This window comes from Aricia agestis, chromosome 18 (genome assembly GCF_905147365.1).
Source record: "Aricia agestis chromosome 18, ilAriAges1.1, whole genome shotgun sequence".
Taxonomy (NCBI): domain Eukaryota; kingdom Metazoa; phylum Arthropoda; class Insecta; order Lepidoptera; family Lycaenidae; genus Aricia; species Aricia agestis.
The window spans coordinates 301,377-323,362 of NC_056423.1; the positions used below are offsets into that span (position 1 = coordinate 301,377).

Consider the following 21,986-nt stretch of genomic DNA (forward strand, 5'->3'; position numbering starts at 1 on the left):
GTATCTGTTATCTCTTCACCCTTAAACCACTGAACCGATTTTGATTAAATTTGGTAGGTATGCAGAGAATTTGAGTTTTGAAAGATGGTTAATTGACTGTTGACATAATATTTGTGCAGTCTGGGTTATTCTGTAATTAAATCTGAGATCAACTCATTCCTACTTATTGGCACACAAAACGGACTAGATCGGTTATGGAACGCAGCTACAATCTACATTCATTTTGGAATCTGAAAGAAGAAACTAGGTTTAGATTTGTTTTATTGGTCGATATGTTCTTATTAGAACGAGAGGAATCCAGCTCTCGTCTGGCTTTTGCCATACGACACAGATGTCACAGGAAGGACCGGGTGGTGAAAAAAAACTGCGGAAGCGCCGCGCATGCGCCGCGCGGGCCGAGGTAGGATCGACATAAGCGAGGGTGAAGCCAGCGCGCGCCCAGTCAGCTGACGACCGCCGACCGACGCGCACGTGTGAACGCAGTGACCGCTCCGCAGTGTTATCGTGAATTTTGAAAAAAGAACCCGCAAAGAACAATGGCAACGTACGCCCAGTTCAAGCACGTTGAGCTCTACAAGATCGGCCACGGAAAGAACAGGTGGGTTTTTTGTCTGTTCTAGGTTTTTTTTTGTCTGTGGGTTTCTGAAATTCAGGAGTCGCTAGGTTTTGCGCATCCGTACTTAATTATGTCCAGACTGGCGTTTGAAGACTGGAATTAAATTAGTCTTGATATGGTAATTTAAATAGAAACAATGAGCAGTAAAATATTTTTTTCCAAGTGAATTTTGTTTTATTATGTTAAAATAACGGGACACTTATTAAAATGGATATCATTAATTTCTTTTACTGTCTCAAAATTATACTTTTAATTATACTAAATTATTATTTTGACGGCGTTTTGTAAAAAATATTTAAATTTAGATTTACATAAAAAATATCATTAAATAAAAATAAAAAATAATAATTAAATTATTTATATTGTAATTGACTGTAACGGTAATTATGACTTTTTACCGGTAATCGGGGTAAACCGACCATTACCCTAATTTTACCCCAAAATCACATTACGCCAGAGTTGAGTGAACTCTACCGTCGTGCGTCATTATCGGACGCGATTTTCCGACTTTACGGGATTCGGGAAATTTTGAAAAGCTCTAGATTAGAATATAATATTTTACTGAAATAGTAATCATTGAGTCTAAAAATATTTTTAAGATAAAATCTTAATACTATAATGAAAATGTAGAGATTAATTAATACGTAAAATTGTAGCGCCATAATATAAAGGTCTAGAAAAAGAAAATAATATTAAGTATCTATTCGCAAATTTTTTTGAGTTAAGAAAGGGAATTTTGAGTTCAGAAAATATCTATTTTCAAGAATAGTTCTAGAATAATTTCAATACTGTGTATTAAATTAGTGATTGTAGCAACTGAAGAGTTAACGCTACGTAAAAGGCCCATCATAATTACTGTTCATTAGGTTTCCGTAGTTTTGTAAGATTTTTCGCTAAAACGAAAAAAAACCATTTTTATTCGTGATGTTTTCAACTTCGTTTGTCATCTAGTCATTATTCCCGCAAATTTATAAAATTATTAAGTAACAGGAAAGCGGAAAATCATAAATATTCATTCTATTTCCTTATACTTATTATTATTATAACGTTATACTCAAACAATAAATGAATAAATAATTGTTATTGTGAAAACAATTTTTTTAACCTATATTGTTTTAAATTTTGTTAGTCTCGCTAAAACTCGAGTATTGCTGAACCGATTTGACTAATTAAAGTCTTGAAATATTCTTGGAAGTCCAGAGAAGGTTTATAATGCAAAGTTCAGCGAGTCATCTAATAATCTCAGGAAAATATCAAGATACCTCTCGACTCTGGGTTAAAAAACCCACCACCACCACCTTTTTTTTTTTTGAAAAGCATCTAATTTTTTTTACAAAATGTGCTCACGGACCGAGGCCGCGATTCCCGTAACTAATTAATCCGCGATGACTTTCACATTTCCGTAATAATTATTAAGGCCCGAGATAGCGAAATTTTATAGCAAAACGAACGGTACACCGTACACGGTGCAAACGCACAAATAAAAGTTTGTTTTTATGTGCCACGGTTAAAACGGACCGCACAAGAATTTTTCACTGTCGATTTACAACGGACCGCACATGAAATTTCGAGTGTCAATTTTATAACCGCACAAAAGTTTATGACAGTTTACGTCAACATTTTTGACACTTTCTTGTTCGGAAAAGGCGAAATGTGAGATTTTTGACGTGTTTCCTGTTGACGTTATAATTTTAACAGGTTGCATAATATGAGACGCTCACACAGCACACTTATAATCAAAAATTCATTTTTAAATTAATCTTCTTATATATAAAATTCTCGTGTCACAATGTTAGTTTCCGTACTCCTCCGAAGCGGCTTTACTGATTTTTACCAAATTTTATATGCATATTCGGTAGGTCTAATAGTAAATTAGTGCAACTCGAGACTGCCGTACTTATTTAGTCTCTTCAATAAATTAATAACATGGGCGAAATACTTTATAATGTGGCAAAACAACGTTTTCCGGGACAGCTAGTATCTATATATAATAATATTATGAAATATACTTAATAAAAATGAAATTTAAATTTTGTTAATCTCACTAAAAATCGAGATCGGCTGATCCGATTTGTCTGATTTGAGTCTTGAAATATTCGTGGAAGGGAAGGGAAGGGAAGTACAGGGAGAGTTTATGTTAGGAGGAAATGTCATATCTACGAAATTCACTAGGTCATCTACTTAATATTATAAATAAGATAATATTAATTTATTATGGAGATACTTCGAGTAGGAGAGAATTAAAATTCTGAAAAAAATACGATTTCCGCGCGGTGAACGAAAAACGTTCAAGGCTAGGCCTTAGGTCCTTCAGTCTAGGACTGACCACAGACTAAATGACCTATAGACCGCTTCGTGTACGTTTGCCATTTGTCTACGACCAAGGACAGGTATAGGGCAGGCGGTCCGTCTTGGCCACGTAATATGGTAATGAGCCTGGCACGCGACAAGGGCGCCTCAGGGCGAAGGGTTCAGTGCATATCGATATACAAGTCAAGAGTGAATTATATGATGGAGTGTATTGGGAAGTGGTTTTCGTTCTTACTAGAGATGATCCGGTAAACTTCGTATCATTTTCTTTCTAATAATATTTAATCCTTCCCTGGACTTCCACTAATATTTCAAGACTAAAATTAGCCAAATCGGTTCAGGCGTTTTCGAGTTTTAACTAAACTAACAAATATAAAATTCATTTTTATTTACTTACCCTTATTAATATACTGCGGCCTTACTTACTCAAGGATTGCGGCCTTTGTATGTCACGTGTCTTTGCCAATGTGTCAGACAGAAACAAGAAGATTGTATATACCCGTGTAAATGTTTTATTTAAAAGTAAGTAATTATATTTTGTTATTTCACAAAACTCTTCTATGTGTCTTAGCTGTGATATAATATTAAAGAAAAGCATGAAAATGGAAATGAAAAAGCATAATTCAGTTACTTTACAGCTCTGGTTTACAAGACGTGTCCCCTTTTGAGTTAGATTAAAAAAAAAGGAATTAAAAAAATAAAAAGTTTTCCAGTTCCAACTTTCAAACGCTCGTAAGTCGTAACAAATGCTCCGAATCTAAAACAAATAGATCCATTGAACAAAGCGTCGTATATTCCGTGGCAAACGGACCTTGACGGAACATCATTTTTAAGGCTCCAATCTCGTTTCGAAGACAACGACGATTTACAACCGAAAAGCCGTAAAAACGGTCCCAAATAGAAACTATATAGAGCCATAGTATAATTGCTATACAGTAGAATATCAAACACCACACGTACACTTTAAATTATTATGTAGTATTTCAGCCTTCTCTTTGAACTCTTACAACAGACAGTCTAGTCTTACTCCTAGTACCTCCTACTTTCCGAGGTTCGTCTTGTCCCGGTTTGATCAAAGCTTATCTTTCCAACGGCGTTGTTGATTGGGTAACTTTTTGACGTCAGCCAATGGAAAGTGAAAATAATTTCTATCAAAAATCCTTAGAAACTGGGCGTTACAGATATAACGTTGAACTGCTGCAGTTTTCTGAAATCTCGTTAATGTGTGCGTCTGCAAATCGGGTGGTCTAGTGCGAAAATGTTTTTTTTCGGACGTCAGCCCAACAGACACCAACCACTGAAACTCCTGTATACCAAGATCGTCGGCTATAATCGACTACGAAAATCCCTTTCATATGGTCTCAGGGAGCCGGAGCGATAAACTAAAACAGTCTTAAAATCTGCAAAAAAAAAATTACTAAAGGAAAAATGGAAAGAAGTATTTAAATTTCTCGAAAATTGTAAGATGGTCTACTGTGTTCTGTGTTTCATTTATATTGTGGTATGCTCTGGAGTGATATAAATTACGTGTGTTTTATGTTGACAAGCTAACAATGGATCCACGTCAATTTACCGACTAGTGAGGTTTAGCAGGAGGCCGATTCTGCTAAATGATACGGTTACAATGTAGTTTCGGTTTTATAAAATTACTAGATGTCCCGCGCGGCTTTGCCCGCGTAAATTAGGAATTTTACAGAAACCGCACATTTTCCCATAAAAAGTAGCTCTTATGTCCCTACTCCCTTCACTTGGTCTACTCTATATCTGTGCCAAATATTGCCATAAAAATTGCTCCAGTAGTTCGTAATTTCTAATATTTCCCACGTTTTTCCCACATTTTTCTGAGTTTCTTCGGTCTTATTAGTCTTAGCGTGATAATATATAGCCAATAGTCTTACTCGATAAATTAGCTATCTAACACTGAAATAAGTTTTTAAATCGGACCAGTAGTTCCTGAGATTAGCGCGTTCAAGCAAACATACTCTTCAGGTTTATAATATCAAGTATAGATTTTTTTCAATTATCGCTTGACAAACTCGAGTCTCGATCTAAAAGACTATGAAAAGTACCAATAACAGGGTCATTATAGGCTCATAAGTCATAAGTCATAACCATGGGACGATGTATGGTATAATATGGTAGTGATGATGATGATGATGAATGTAATTTGCATAGTAGCATCTGCTTTCCGTTCTTAAAACCACGCCGAAACTTCCAAACTTGTATCTATAAAGAAACAGGAGTTCTTTCAGCGCCTTCCGAACCACGGTATACCAGGTATACCTCGGTGCAAAATCTTACTTGTTGGTAGCATATGCTTAGAATACTTCTCACGAAACCGAAGTCACCATATGTTTCCCTATAAATTTTGAGGAGTTCCCTCGATTACTTATGCATCCTTCATCAGATCACCACTTTTGTGAATATAATACCAAATTGGGAGGATACCCTATATACTAAAAGAAAAATTTTGAAAATCGGTTAACAAACGGCGGAGTAATCGTAGAACATAAGAAAACGGACATAACACCTCCCCCATTTTAAAAGTCGGTTAAAATTGTAGCCTATGTGTTATTCTGATGTATAAGCTATATTATTGTAAAGTTTCATTAATATCCGTTCAGTAGTTTTTGCGTGAAAGAGTAACAAACATCCATACATCCACACATCCATACATCCATACATCCATACATCCATACATCCAAACAAACTTTCGCCTTTATAATATTAGTAGGAAGTAGGATGTACTTGATTAAGCCCGCAACTCCCTTGCGCCAAAATTCGTTTACAGCACGGGAATCGAACATTTTTCCAGGATAAAAAGTATCCCATGTTCTTTCCCGTGAGTCTCGGGACTTAAAGTATAATAATATCAAAATGGCCTCTCCACTTTGGTTTGTGGTGAATCAGTTTACAGGGACATATTCGTATGTAAAGTTAATTGTGCATGATATAGCTTCGCCATCATAGAAGTGAGCTCTGTAAAGTCACGTCAGAGTAGATGGTTCGGCGCAGAGAATACGTTTTTATGCATAAAAATATTTCCATTTTAACTTAGACGTATAGCAAAATACTGCAGTTTGGCGATTTTTATAAAAATCACCAAACTGCACTATTTTGCTGCTTGATACGATCTGGGTTGGATAAAAGCTATATCGTTGCTGGATTAAGTAGAATCGGGCTACTTTAACCTAATTTGTAGAGCGTGGGCGGAAAGCGATTGATGAGGATTATGTGACCCATTTCGGTGATGTCCAATTTAATCCATACATGTTCAGTTTTAACCTTTTTCATCCCAACTATATGTCTCTTATGGAATAAGCTTGGATTATTTCCTTTTTAGTTTACTGCTGGTACGTTTTGGATGTTTGTTATGGATGTTTGTTATTACATAAAACTAAGTGACATTTTCACATAGAGTAAATTATCCGACATGTTGCACACGCCAAATCTATCAGACAGAAACGTTGTCAAACGTCGAACATAAGGGCTGGTTTACACGTATTAAGTTGATAAGTTAGTAAGATATAGTTAACTAAATTTTAAGTTATTTATTGCATGTAAACACAAAATTTTGTAGCAAGTTAAAATTTAGTTAAGTACTATAACAAGGAAATTAGAAAATTGACTATTTTCTATTATGTTGGCAGGCGGGGCTTGTCACTTGACACATTTCGGGCAGGCACTTCAAATTAAGTTAAAATTTAGTTACTACTTATGATTACTTATCTAGATTTAATACGTTAGTTACTACTTATATCTATTTAATACGTGCCAGCCATTACTTCTTGTTTACTGTCTGTGCTGGTGCTGTCTCTAGTGTGAAAACATTACAGTAATATAATATCTCGTAAGTATAATATGTTAATATAGGCGTTCATAGCTTTATTTATGTCGTGTCAATTTTCATAAATTTGCAACATCAAGTGGGAAAACGGTCGTCAGACTACGATCTGCTATCGCTGTAATAGCTGTTCGATATGATCTGAGCCCTGACAGGAATGATGTTATTATATCAACTACAGCAACTGGGCTAAAGAAAGCTCTCAAGAAATGAGTGAATGAAGTGGAAAAAACTAAAATTTTTACAAATAATTTGAACAAACCTTGTAACTTTCCCACTTCATCCACTCAACTAATCTATGACTAGAAGAGACAGATGGAAAGTGATGGAAATTGGAGTAAGCTTACATCACAAATTAAATACATATATAAATAAAAAAAATGTAAGATATTTTTTTTAAATATCTTAAATTTTTTTTATTGGGAAAAACAAGGCTATAAAAATCTCTAAGTCTTTTTACTCTAAAAGTGTTTTAATGAGTTTTCTCCACAATTCACTCGACTGAAACTAAGAAATGACGTTTTGACCATAAACAGAAGATCGCGTGCGCGTGCGCCGCCGACTCACCGTCATTTCTCCGACAAAGATCTAAAGAAAACTAAAATTATTAGAAGGCCAAAATCTTTTGGATTCCATTGTTTCTTGGAGGTAGGTTAATCATAATTAAATGTCTCTGAGTTCGGCGGTTAAAGCCGCAAATTGTTTTAATACCAAAATTATTATAAAATTATCTGGAGACGGAAATGATTTAAAGACCGAACTTTTTTGAAGACCGAAATTATTTTTAGTTCGCAGCCACGCAATTACAATTAAATGGTAGCATGTCGGTGGTACTTTCTCTCGACTATTTTTATTTCTTAATGAGCCCCCTCCGTAATGTCGTGTGATTTTTAAGCGGTTTTTAATTATGTAATTCGCTATTTTAAGGGAGAAAGTAAACACAAAAGTATAAATAGAAGTGATTATATTCTAAAATAATGTGGTTTTAATAGACTAAATGTAACACGTTTTGGAGGAATTTTGATACATTTTATTGTTTGAATGATAATTTTCTGTGTAAAATGCGTCGTAGCCTATCCTTACTTTGAAATATTTGACCGTGAGTTGTTTGAATTAAAGAATCATATGGAAATGTCTAGAATGCATTTAGTTATTCAATGGCATGATTATTCTTTTATCGATTTTGCTAGCTCTAGGTAGAGTGAAATTAATTATAAATGTGACGGAGTAGAAGAAAATTTTACATTGAAATAAAATTGGCCATAAAATTGGCCATATTTAAGAAATGCGAAGATCTATATTACTTAAATATGACCAATGTTATCACTTAACAATTAATAATAATAACGTAATAATATCTGATATTTAAATTCAGCTCACATTTTATACTCGTGTTACTTTAATTTAATTAAGAGTTTGACGGAAAATATACGAAGCTAATGTTAAATTTTCATTAAATTAAAGCTATGTATAATAATAATCATTATTATATATCAACTTTAACGGCCGCATTCAACGTCTCTGAATGCGGCCGTTAAAGTTAACGAAACCTGAAAATTGTACGAATGTAATCGAGGTTTAAGACAGGTGGAATGTATGCAAAAAAGGCGTTTATAATTTAAACGGGCGCACAATTAAACGAGATGAAGCGATCAACATTCCCGCGCGTGCCGCCTCGTTTTCCCACTCCACTCGATGTGGACTTAATCGATTTTATATCGATGTATCGATTTTATTGATGGAAGTATCGATTTGGGGAATCGTAGCTATAAAATGCTACTGCGAGCTTTATTTATAATACTATGATAATATCGATTTGGCAGGTGAATAAATAGTTATTGGAACTAAAAAGCGAATGAAAAATAAAATATAGTATTTTTGTATAATTTTTAAAAGAAAGCTAAGCCTGAGATAATTTGGTGTAAGGCGATGCAAGGTAAGCGTTATGCTGAATCTTAAATAATTTTTTACTTCTCACTCCACTGTGGAAACTTTCAATTAATGCAACTTGATAAAATGCCTAGGATTTCTATAAAATGATCATGTTCATCTTTACTTACTTAAAAAAGATATTCTAACATATTGACGGTTCAAATATAAAAAGTGTGTTAAAAAAACGAATTCTATTTTGATGACAACAGATAAACATTTTATTTCCCCGTGTGAACTCCTTATCTTATTTAATAAAGATAAGTTTAACAGATAGCTGTTTATAGGATTTTAATGGTACACTATCTTGCCACCATTGTTTATATTCTTATCTTGAATAACCTTTTTACATAATTAATTGACTACCCACATAAGACAAGTTTAATGAAAAGAAGACTACAAAAAAATGAAGAAGACTCCTAATCTGAGGTTGTTTGACAGTAGTTTAGCGTTGTTGATTAAAAAGTTTGTCCCAATCAAAGGTAGAAATATAGTTAGATAAAGTACTTCAGTCTGTCAAAGTCAAAACCTTGGAAATCGGGTACTAACTCAAATGTAATATGCCACAGACATATTAAAGTAGACCGCAGGGCATGGGATTTTGCGGGAAAATGTATGTTTTCCGCGGAATAATTCTTCATTTACGGAATTCTCTATTTAAAGCCGAGTCATGTGAAACGTTCAGTACTAAATTGAAATTGGACTTTTCAGACGATTGTCTGAATGAAGTAGATTTTACGCGAACGACTTTGAATATCTTTGTTCGTCCTTAGTTTTTGTTTTTTATTTTATCTATGGCTAACCCTCGTTTAAATCTTGATGTATGGTTTGACTCGGCCTTACGTAATGTCAAAATGACATACCACAAGGCCGCGAGTCGCGTGCCAGCCGGTGAAATACTGTAACCGGCCATTTTCGTACCGCATTACTTTTTTATTGGCTGAAATAGGCGAATGATAAACGATGTCTAACTTTGCTCAAAAAAGGTTAAAGTAGATACTAAAACTTTATTGATTTTTTGTAATTGCTGTTGTTACGTGATTTTTTTTGGCAAATATTGATTGGAATGGTTAGTTACCATTTATGAATTGTTAATTATGCAATTTGTTTTTAAACAGATATCGTAGTTACTCTGACATAAGTATTATAAAAGAAAACCTTTCTAAGTCATTTCTCAGTTAGTAGAATTACATAACAATCGTAAATTTCCTCTAAAAAGACTTCAACGCGTTAATTTTTTTTTACAAAACCACAGAACACAAAGCCTGCGCCGCGCTTTGACAGTTCTTTTTTTTTATTAAAAAAAGCAAAGAACTGACTGCGTTGACGGGTGGAGCGCGACGCGCCGTTATGGTCGGGGTTTTTATCGCGGGATCTCAGCCCGCCCGTTAGACCGCACGCGCGGTGAACATCTGCGATGTAATTGTTACTGTTATCGCGAGAGAGCGCCTCGAGAAATCGACGTAAACTACACTAACTGCAGCACTCAGAGACGAACATTAATTACGAATATTAAATGAACATTTGGTCATAAGCCTCATACATAATATCTGCCAAATTCTACATTCAATTAAAGTTTAATTATAATTAATAAATGTTTAAGAGCAGGAGTATGTAACTTGTAGCTGATTTTACGTCGTATGTCACCACCGTAATATCAGCGCTGACCGCGAGTACGTCTCGGGCCATTAGCGCGCGCGTGTGCGTCAGCGCGATACTTAATTACAGTTGTTAACATAAACCTAGGTTTAGCATGGTTATGGTGGGACTCGCCTTTTTAAGTAAGTTGACCTGGAAAATCTGATTACTAACCGACTTTAAAAAGGAGAAGGTTCTATATTCGATTGACGACTGTATTTCAATTTTCAGTTATATGTTGTATTTTAATTAAACTTTTTAATCGGGACTTAACGCGACTTATTTAAGTAGTAATGCTACTACGAGTACATACTTTTTCTCGACGTTTCGGCCGTGTTGCAACGACCGTGGTCACGAGGGGACTGCAGGAGCGCGACGTCTTCGTTTGCACCGGGCGGTCGGTTCTACGACTACCCTCGAATTGTCTGTAGTAGCATTACTACTTAAATAAGTCGCGTTAAGTCCCGATTAAAAAGTTTAATTATAATGCAACGCGAAAGTTTAAAATGTTATCTTGTATTTTGTTGTGTAAATATCAAAATGGCCCTAAATAATCCAAAATGGACCCATTACTTTCCTTTTTCGCCTGCACATGCCGTGTCTACTAAATCGCCATTGGGACAAAATTATTTCTGTCATATCATGAAGTATACAGACTTTACATCTTATTTCATTGGAGTGCAGTTTATGCATTAGCTCTACCATAACTAGACGATGGATTGCACAATACTACGAGCTTCTAAAAGTGATCCTTAATCCGTTGACATAAAGGTTATTACGAAGGTAGAATAATTCCGAACTAAATAGATTGCTTTAATCAAATCGGGAACATTCATCATACTAGGCTAAGCTACTATATTACTGTACTGCGGCCACTATACTACTGCTGGCGCCATAGATCGTTTGCTAGCAGTACCATAACTCATATGTGTGGAAAATCAATCAAACATAAGACATTATTATGAGAAGCTTATGGATTAGATGTTTGTAATAGACACTATCGGTCTACAAAAGATTTAAACCCCTGTTGAACAGTTGATTAGAAAAAAAATCAGTACATAATGATCTAACAACTTTTCAATGTTTAGATCTTTTTTAGTAAGACCGTAAATCTTTCGGGTGGCTTTCATGTAAATAAGGAATTCCGAAGGGAACCGTAAATTTTCCACAAAAAAGAAGCCTGTAGGCTACTTTTTATGTCCTTCCCTGTGGTCTACTCTATATCTGTGCAAAATTTCATAAAAATAGGCCCATTAGTTGGTGAGATAGCGCATTTAAATAAATGAACTCTTCAGCTTTTCAATATAAAGTATAGCTTAGTATACTTTTTTTTATTTTGCTATCTCTATATTATGAGTATGCCGCGGCCCGCGTGGGCGTTGCAGTCGATCATCCTGTTATTTACGTTGTTTATTTCCTAGTCGTTATCATTTTGCAAATCGAATCATTTAAAGTTATAAACATACTAGCGGACCCGACAGACGTTATCCTGTATGATATTTCTGAATCAGGCTGATTTGTGAATATAAACTATCTGGTGCGCCACCCGAATCACACAAAAAAACATTCAAATCGGTCCAGCCGTTTAGTTTAGTGAAATACACACGTGCATACAATTATATTATGTATTCATAAAGAAGATAATCATTAGGGCCTCGCGGAGAAACGGTGCTAAATGCGAAATGAATGGGCCATTGTGGGTGAAAATAAACGCATTCGGCGCCAACGATTTGCAGTTATCTTGATTTGATAAATTGTTTGCTAAATGTTTAGCCATTGTGAACAATATTGTGCAGCTCAACATTTCTATTAGCGGCCATTTTGTTGATATTATCTCGATGCGTGCGGACTTGCGGGGATTTCGTGCGTTTATAGAGATGTAGAGTCAGGATGTGCACACGAGCGACTACAGCGGGTGCTGCATATTTTTATCAGGGTGTAACAAAACAAAACAAAGTAATCTTTCTCTTGAGTGACTCTTTTCTCTCAAGAAAAGCCCAGTTAAAAAAAGAAACATAGGAAGACATCAAAACATAAAAATATCGATACAAAGGTACAAAAAGTTGATCTTTCAGAGGTGTTATTTTCACAGGGGAGTGGGGACTCGTACATCTAAAGTATTATCAGTTTGTTTAGTTACATTTTTAAAATTTAGTGACATTCATTAAATAATAATTAATAACAATTGATTACTTTCTGAAACATACTGAATGATGTTATTCAATTATGAAGCAAAAACGTGCGATACTTAAATTTGGTCGCCAGTTTGCACCATCCTCAAGAGTTTGTGTATCCCGCATGCATATCGCTTTATGTTTCGAGTGCAGTTGGGGGGCTGGAATTACCCTCGACGTGATTACGCGGAGGAGCATAATGATGAAACGATGTAAGTCAAAAATCAGCTTTTTATGCGCTGGCTGTCGATTTTGTAACTTTTATTTTTTTATGGTTTGCATTGACGAACATAAAGTGTTGTACATAAACCGGTTATATAAAAGTTTATTCATCTAATCAAGCCTTAAAAGGTAACTGAAAGACAAACAGAAAGAGGAACAGACATTGGTACGCTCATTCACATTCACAATATTAGAACGCATTTTTAGTTTCTATAATATCCCCGGAATTAAATGAGAAAAATAATGTCTCTAACGTTAAAAAATAGACTTTCTAGTTATTAAAAAAGTGCAACAAACCTGAATGTTAACTAACGTGCCAACTGCGAATCAAAACCCAAAACTTCACAAAAATTACAAGATTTGCGTGCAATTCCGTGTCTCGTTATTTAGATTATAGCAGTTGCAATATTCACATCGAGGAGCAATTTAGTTTTATCGCCGGTATGTTGTAAGTTGTAATGTTTTACAATATCTCCAAATCGATATGGGACACGATTCGCAACAATTGCAACGATGGAAACAATCGATTTTCATACACATATTATTATATTGCAATTTGCAATACAATTTGTGAATGTGACGAAATTTTGTATTGCGTAATTTTTTCTTGCGTATTCGTATAGCTGGCATACAAATTTTGATTTGATTCCTAATTTTACCCTCTCAGGGGTGGAATTTAAAAAAATATTTTAGTGGAGTCCTACATGAAATATAACTTTTAGCTTTGACTCTTATAGAAACACTTACGTATTAAATAATAACTAGCTATTTGACCGAGCTTTGCTCGGTATTCGATAAAACACGAATAAAATGACATTTTCTAAAAATGATTCCTAGCTAGATCGATTTGTCGCCCCCGAAACCTATATACTAAATTTCAAGAAAATCGTTGGAGCCGAATCCGAGATTCCAATTATATATATACAAGAATTACTCGTTTAAAGATATAAGATACTATGTACAGCAAAAAATAAAGTGTATTTTTCTTCTTCGACTGTGTAAGTCACGTAATTATAATTTGGTCCCGTTTAAAATGCTCAGCGAATTGTGCGCTGAAGTTTTTTTTTACAAAAAATCAATTTTTCGGTGTTACATAACTTTGGCATTCGACTGGCTATTTTTAGTATTTCTTGCAGTGAAAGAGACTGCAAAAGTAAAAGTATGATTGAGTAATTCGATGACAAGTATACTTATAGCTTTCTTGTAAGTATATAAATTGATATGTAAGACCTGTCGATTGCAGATTATATTACATTATGTCTTCTTAGCGTTTGTTGAGGGAAATTTATGCTAAATAGCTTAGTAATAAAAAGATTTACACTCTGTTTAGTGTATAAAGATATTATAGATCTACAACGTTTTGTTTTTGTCTGTCAAGGGACTTTTGTAACGAATCAGACTAAGCCAAAACCAAAATTCTCATGACCATTCCCCTCACATTTTAGACTTGAACTGCGACTGTAAAGTTTTATGATTTTTGTAACCCTGTTAAACTTGTAAGTGATCTGTGATCTCGACACATTACGGAAATGAACGATATTAGTTATTATTATTATTATTAAGATCATGAGCCATGAATCATAATCCAATCAGAATTCAGTCATGTAAGTCATAAATCATTGAAAATTCGCTATAAACCGAGTATGAAGTGGGAATTATCATAAACATCAGAAATCAATGAGTAATTTGTGTGTTTGAAAGCGCTAATCTCGAGAACTACGTTTATTATAAGGCCAATAATCCACTGCCGCCGTCGCCGGGACGTCACCGACAATTTAAATAAAATGCCACTTTGTGACCTAGACCAAGGATGGCGAAGCAATGGCACGTGTGCCAAAAGTGGCACGCGCACGCGACTTACAATTTTGTACACGCCACAGATGACAAAATTACTATAGTAATTAATCAACTAAAGGGCCAAGTGAGGCTTGGGGCGTTATATTTTTAAATACGCGTCCGGAATCCGAATTGCAAAGAAAAATATTATTTGATGGCACGTAAGTATGATATCAGTTAGCACTTACGATTTCTTAAAAAAATGGCACATTGATAAGGGAAGGACCAGCCTGGCCTAGGCTATTATAGATTTGCTCTATGCCATTTCAAACCAACGGCGGCATGGGTCTCTCCACTGACCAATGTCGGTAGAAACCTAAATATAACTACTGTACTCGGCGAAACGAGGCGGTAGCGGTCATTGACCTTTTTAGTGTAGGCGCTAAATAAAAATGCTCACACTGTACTTATTTAGAATATTTAAGAATAAAATTGACCTCTTATAAAGACACAGATTATTACAGAATCATCGGAAAACCTCTTGGTAACTCTTATAATGATAATCTCCAACTTTTTATGAGTTCGAAGTGATATGCTTCATATTCAGTTTACATCGAGTATGCAAAATACGATATTGTCCCTAGTTTAAACTAGAAACATCTGACATTTCAATGTCAACCACGGTTTAAGTATAATAATTATATAGAAAATGACAAGTATTTTGATAGGGAGCCAATGACCGCCACTGTCTCGGTTCCCGAGTTGTACTCGTAAATTTAAAATAAAATGCAACTTTATGACATAGGATAGGACTAGCATAGGACCTATGTCATAAAGTTGCATTTTATTTGAATTTTTGTCGGTGACGTCCCGATGCGTGCCGTCGGCAGTGGACAGACGCCCTAATAACGGACCGCGCGTTTCTCTGATATTCCTCGACTCGTGGAAATGTTATTTAGATATTATTAATATTTTACGACGGTACATTATGCGAGTTAATGCATTTAACTGTTCAGTTAAACACGTTCGGGTGTTAACGTGAGTTTATATTGGATATGGTTTTATAAGGCATATAGATCTGGGTTAGAGTTAAACAATGGTTAAATATTGTACTCTTTCTTCGCATTTAAGGCTGATCAAGTGGGTATTTAAGGGTAACGAATTATTCGTAAACACGTTCATTATATTTAGAGTCATTCGTTTGGCGGTACATAAACGTGAAATTGGCCTACCACAAGTTCCCACCGCTGCGACTCACGTGTCGGCAGTATCAGCAATATTGGATCAAAATGTCTTTACTCCTTAAACTTTGCTACAATCGGCTAATAACACAATTAATATTTAAATCAAAATGAATTCCGTTTACTTGTAAAATTACAAGGCGACCTTTACGGTATCAACGAGCTCGCGGACAGCTGATGGAAAGTGTCGGTCACGGCGCGCGGCGTGGTAACGGCGCGAGTCGTGATGCTCAGCAGCAGGTGCTGGTACCGTACTAATGGGTTTTTAGTCTATGGTCTATGGTTAGACGATCTTTGTAGAGTTGCTGTGATGCGGTTTTACATATTTTTTTGATGCGTTGGTACGCGCGTCGTCGCGTCGTCGCGTCGTCGCGTCGTCGCGTCGTCGCGTCGTCGCGTCGTCGCGTCGTCGGACGTGGTATTTTATTCTTTATTTAGATCATTGAGATTTCCTCTTTGGACTTTGCCTTTTTAGAGCTTTACATAGTTTTCATAATACATTTACTAAACACAGACTTAGTACAGACCTACTATCGCATTCATTTCATTTACATTAAACCACAAATTGAAGATCCGCGCCGCTCCGCTTGCGTACATAAGGAATTTCGCGGGAACCGTACATTTTACGTAAAAATTTGTATAAAATTATGTGTTTCGTTATTTTGATTATATTATAGTCGCTGGTTCAAAGTTTTGTACCAGGTTTTCTGCTGTAGGTTGAGTGCGGTGAGTAATGGCCGTCTGCCGTGAGCCCGTGAAGATGTAGAGATAAGGGCCACACGATGCCGCGGCCGGCCAGACCTGAGATATATTAGAGACCTAGCACCGGTCTACACTTAGTACATGAGTGTTAAAGTCTTGGGAAAGGCGTTGATGGCTTAAATAAATTAAACGATTGACGTCCACTTTTTTTTATATAAAATAAGGGGGCAAACGAGCAAACGGGTCACCTGATGGAAAGCAACTTTCGTCGCCCATGGACACTCGCAGCATCAGAAGAGCTGGTGCGTTGCGGGCCTTTTAAGAGCAAAATAGTTTCGGAAAGTAAGGCGTATAATAACGGTAGAATAACGTTTCGAAGAAAGGTCAATCATTAAAATATGTTTTCTACGACGAGGAAAAGTCAAAAGACGCAGAAAACTGCGTCGCCGAATCGCTCTCCTGATCTAAGTAGGTAGTATAAATAATTTTACTATTCAGTATGTTTGCGGACACCGTATAATTTTCCAGGATAAAATTTTTAAAATCGGTTATGAAGGCAATTAAGAGTTAGAGAAAACGACAAATTTTCGCGTTTGTAATATAAAGAGTATTGATAAATTAAGGCGTAGACATCCATAAAACATTAATAATAATATTTTTGGTAACATACCATCAGGTGATAAATCAGCTCGTTTGCACACAAAATTGCACACAAAATACAAAAGTATGCAATGAGTGACATTCTCATTTTTGCACATAACTGTACCGACTGCCGAGACCGAGTGACCATTGAACCCCGCGCGAGTACAATCGACGACACAACGTTTTTTTAAGTGTGTCAAGATACTGCGGCTATATCGGTTAGTGTCGCTTAGCCGCGTTATGCCGCAAGCAACCGCGACCGACAGAAATTCTTTTTTTTATGAAATAAGGGGGCAAACGAGCAAATGGGTCACCTGACGGAAAGCAACTTCCGTCGCCCATGGACACTCGCAGCATCAGAAGAGCTGCAGGTGCAGCTTTTTAAGAGGGAATAGGGTAAGGCTGCGTTTCCACTGAAGCGGAGTGGAGTTTAGCGGTACCCGAATTGACCAATCGTGCTATTCCAGCGGAATGACAGCGAAGAATTCGAGCATGGTGATTGGTCAATTCAGCACCGCTAAGCTCCGCTCCGCTTCAGTGGAAACGCAGCCTATTAGGGGAGGGTAAGGATGGAAAGGGAAGGGAATAGGGGAGGGTAGGGAGGGGAATAAAATACCACCTTAGGAAAACTAATCCCTAAGGTGGTAAGTATTTTATTTGAATTTTCGTCGGTCGCGGACGCTCGCCGCGTTGATCGCAACGGTATCTTTAGTGTCACTTAGCCGCGTTTTGAGATAATGCACAGTTAGATTAAACCTACATTTGTATTTAATCTCGATTAGCTGTGAAATTGAGTGACATTGTGGAGAAATTGCTATGTTTACATGGCAGTTTCTAGTTTACATAGTTGACTTAGCATTATTTGCTGATGTCTTGATTTTTTACTGGCTCATCAGAGCTAATACTGACCACTATTTATTCATTTGTTTTACTCTATAAGGAAAATATGCTACACAACAAGTGATATGATTATTATAATAATGCTCTTCAAAGTGTAACCAAAAATGCAAGTACTACAAATCTCAATGCTAACAATTTATATGACACTTTACTATTACTAATTATAGTTATTAGCCATAAAAAATAGAACCTTCTTTAATATTACATTTGCTATGTTTACGTTTACATTAACAGTTTACAGTAAGAATACTATAAATGGGCAGTGTGCGTCTAAAAAAAAGTAAACGAATATCATAATTCATAGTCTTTTCCAGAGTCCAAACATATAATTTTCCTCGCGTTTGATTAGCTAATAAATTTTATCACCGAAATATTTTATAGTTATAGTTAAATATTGTGTTATGTATTTACATAATTTACAATTATTAAGTCATAATCAATAGTTATTTAAGTAAATGTTTATTATAGTCAGTCCTATATTGACTTATAAGTCAATATATAATGGTAATTATCCAAAGCTATAGCTTTGGATAATTACCATAATATTATTTTTAATTAAGAATTGGAGAAAGCATGAGAGTCTATCAATAAAAGATAAATAAGTGTATTTTACTTTATTACCCACAAAGCTTTATTATTACTACGTTTTTTAGAAAGGTATTTTTATTATATCCTAGAATCTAGATCATAATAGACACAAGTAAGAGCAAAAATAATTATAATATCGGTGTAAGTAGTTATTTCCTCAATTTTATTCTAATAATGACATCTAATTTATACATGGTAGCCACTTTCTCTCGTGAAATTACCGTATTTCTAAAGTAAGAGGTACGTATTGTGTACAAGGCTTATAATTTCGGATTCGAAATTCGAAAATATAGCGCGGTAATGGAGTTACATTTGCAATGTCATTGTCGATTGACGTTTATTTTTTGTATTCACTTTCTCATTCGCGCTATGAAGTGTGCGTAATAAGTTTTTCTGCTGACATTTTGTTTGTGTTAAAGATGTCACTTTGTTGATTGCTGACTACAGTTTTTTTTACTTTTTGTATTACTTTTCATACTTAGTTTTGTATTCGTCCTTAATATATTTTAAAGGCCTCACATTTATTAAAGAGCTCATTAGTTATCTATTGCAGTATAAAATTTATAGGCGAACGTTAAGTTTTGCAACACCTAATAAAACGATAGACGTATTTATATGGTACAGTCGGGGCTATTATTACTTGCACTGTGCATATAGAATTTACATATGAATCATCCATACTATAAATGATAAAGTGTGAATGTATGTCTGTTTGTCTGTCTACGCCCTAACCGCTGTACCGATTGTGTTGAAATTTAGTATCCAGATGCTTTGAATCCCGGGAAAATACATATGATACTTTTCATCACGAAAAGTTTACTATCCGAGCGATAACCGAACTTTGGCGTTTCGAGACAGACAGACACACTTTCGCATTTATATTATTAGTGTGATATTAGTATGCATATCCTGTCGGACTGTACCGTAAGCTGTTGTAATTATGACGGTGTATTTCACACGCGGACGCGATGAAGGGAATTTATCAAATGGCGTGGGTTAATCTACTCACCGCAAGGGTCAAAACACATTAAGTCCGTCAACACATAATTAACTCTATTAGGATGGGGTAAGGTTAGTTATTGTGTGTTAATGGGTAATGATCTTAGCAAGAAATGACTGAGGATATTAGACGAGATTTTTGAGAACGAACGAAGTTTAGCCGCTTGTATTTTAAAATTGGAAGTAAGTAGGTATGTATTACAATTTACAACCAAACCATAGATTAATGATTGGTCTCGCGTGCGGTAGCGCCGCGCGCGGAGAACAATGATTATTATGATTTACCTTCAATTTAATAAAGAGTTTGACAGATAATGTATGTGGCTTATGCCAAAATTTTGAAATAATAAATTATGTAATTAATGTTCCACTCTGAGTGCGGTAGAAACTAACCTTTTTTTTAATTATTGTCACAATAATTAGATTACTTACATAGAATTTTCACTAATCGCAGAGTGTATATTTTAGAAGACAAGGAAATTGACAAAATCAAAGAAACTGCGCTTTATTTATAACAGACGTTTAAAAAAAGGATGAGGTTTTTTAACTTCTATGTAATGTTTGTAATGTAGTCTTAATTTTTTCCTGAGTCGAAATATCAAATAAGATAATGTTGATGGTCAAACTCGTGGTCAGGTTGATTGACCGTTTTGTGGTCAGATGACTCGCTGAGCAATTGTGAGCAATTTCCGCTGCACCGCCGGTGCCCCGTTACGAGTGAATTTGCATCTGTTGAGCCAAGATTAAGTTTTTATTAGCTCCACTTCCGACCATAGACAATAACTGTTTTTTTTTAAGATGTGATGGCGGGAAATAAAAAAAAAACTTTTATATAAATTGGATTTTTATTAAGTAAAATTATTTTAAACCTTGTGTTTCGTCTAGGAAGAATACATTATGACTCATACGGCTTTTAAAACTACTCATTACAGCCTGGACATAATTATCTTCCAAAATTAGAAATTTATGCCGTTTTGAAAGAGTTGTATTAGTCTAATTTTTATTAATTTACTCGATATAATAGACACATTTCTATCAAATTAATTTGCAATAAACTTTCTCACGATCACGAAATAACCTAAGTTAAATGAGACGCCCTGCAGTTTATAAAAATTGGCGTCAGAGGCGTTCCAATTTCAAATGCAAATTGACATTGAAAGTTTTTTTTAATCTCACATTTGGACGTGGCACGTGCACATAGCGGGTGGGGCTTTGTTTTAAGGAGCCTGTTTTGTTTTTTTGAGTATTTTTGATTTTCCGCTTTATTGGGCTGATATTCAGATGGGATGTAGGTGCGTTCGCAAACAATACCCCATTGTTGTTTTTTGTTTTCGACAATGGCGGATTTTTGTTGATTTTATTAACGACAATGCGCATGGTGCATTGTGCAATGGTATTGTTATTCTAATAGCCATATTTAGAGGGATTTAGTATTTGTATGATATATATAGGTCTACCCAGTACCCACGCTTATAGATAATATTATTACTATCATCTGTAGTTGGATATCCGTAACTTCAACATAGTTGCACTTGATAATAGCAACTAGAAGAGTTGAAAATACTACTTTAACATAATTTCATTACATTACCTATAATGCAGCAAATAAAAGAACGTTTACGGTCGAATTGAGATACGTGCTTCTTTTTGGAAGTTGGATAAAAAAAATACATTTTTTTCTGGTACCGTATTGAGGTACTTACAGTAATTAAAAACATTTTTTTTCAATGTTTATTTTTAACAACTAATTTAATTACCACTATTTTATTGGCAATTGTTCCCCACATAATTTCTTAATTATTGGAAAGTGGTGGAATTTCCAATCAAAAGTCAACAATAGGGTTTTACTAAAAAGGACTTAATAGACGATTGATGGTAATTTCACATGGTACAGGCTGAATAGAAACGCTAAGTCACGCCTTTATTGAATGGCTCTTCGCTCAAGTAACCTATTTTCAAAGTATTATATGAATAATGTAGTAGGTCTTAGGTAATAGAATACCTAGGTATAAAAATGTGCCAGCAAAAACGTTTTCATGTATGCTAAAATTACTTGCTGGTGCTATGTTGGACGGACTTGGACCATTAAGGATGAGATTAACCATGATGAGTTTTTATGTTCGTCCTTTTATATTTTTAAGAGCTCACCTGACTCTAAAAATCAAACATCGTCCTTCTCTCTTCACACTCACGCCCGTATTTCCAATTCGAAACATTGCATATTGAGCCAAAGACAATGCAGTGATTTGTTATTTTTTTTTGAAAATAACCTCCTCCTTTTTGGAAGTCCGTTAAAAAAGAAGCGCGTTTTTTTAGGTTTTTTTTTAACTATTTTTATAATTTTAACTTATCTGTTCCTTCATCTCGTAAAGTATATAATAATGAGTCTTTATTGACGAATCACC

At 35.2% G+C, this 21,986-nt stretch overlaps 1 protein-coding gene across 10 annotated transcripts in view; it reads left to right on the forward strand.

The window, feature by feature from the left end:
• LOC121735778 (microtubule-associated protein Jupiter) overlaps window positions 1-21,986 on the forward strand; it is a 181,110-nt gene that overhangs the window by 95,594 nt on the left and 63,530 nt on the right. For 3 of the 10 annotated variants that reach the window (XM_042126706.1, XM_042126708.1, XM_042126710.1), the window contains exon 1: window positions 452-598. The exons of the other annotated variants lie outside the window; for them this stretch is intronic. In XM_042126706.1, coding sequence (XP_041982640.1) covers window positions 537-598 — 62 coding nt within the window. In that variant the 5' untranslated portion in view covers window positions 452-536. Of the gene's footprint in view, window positions 1-451; window positions 599-21,986 lie in introns of those variants that run through there. 10 annotated transcript variants of the gene reach the window in all.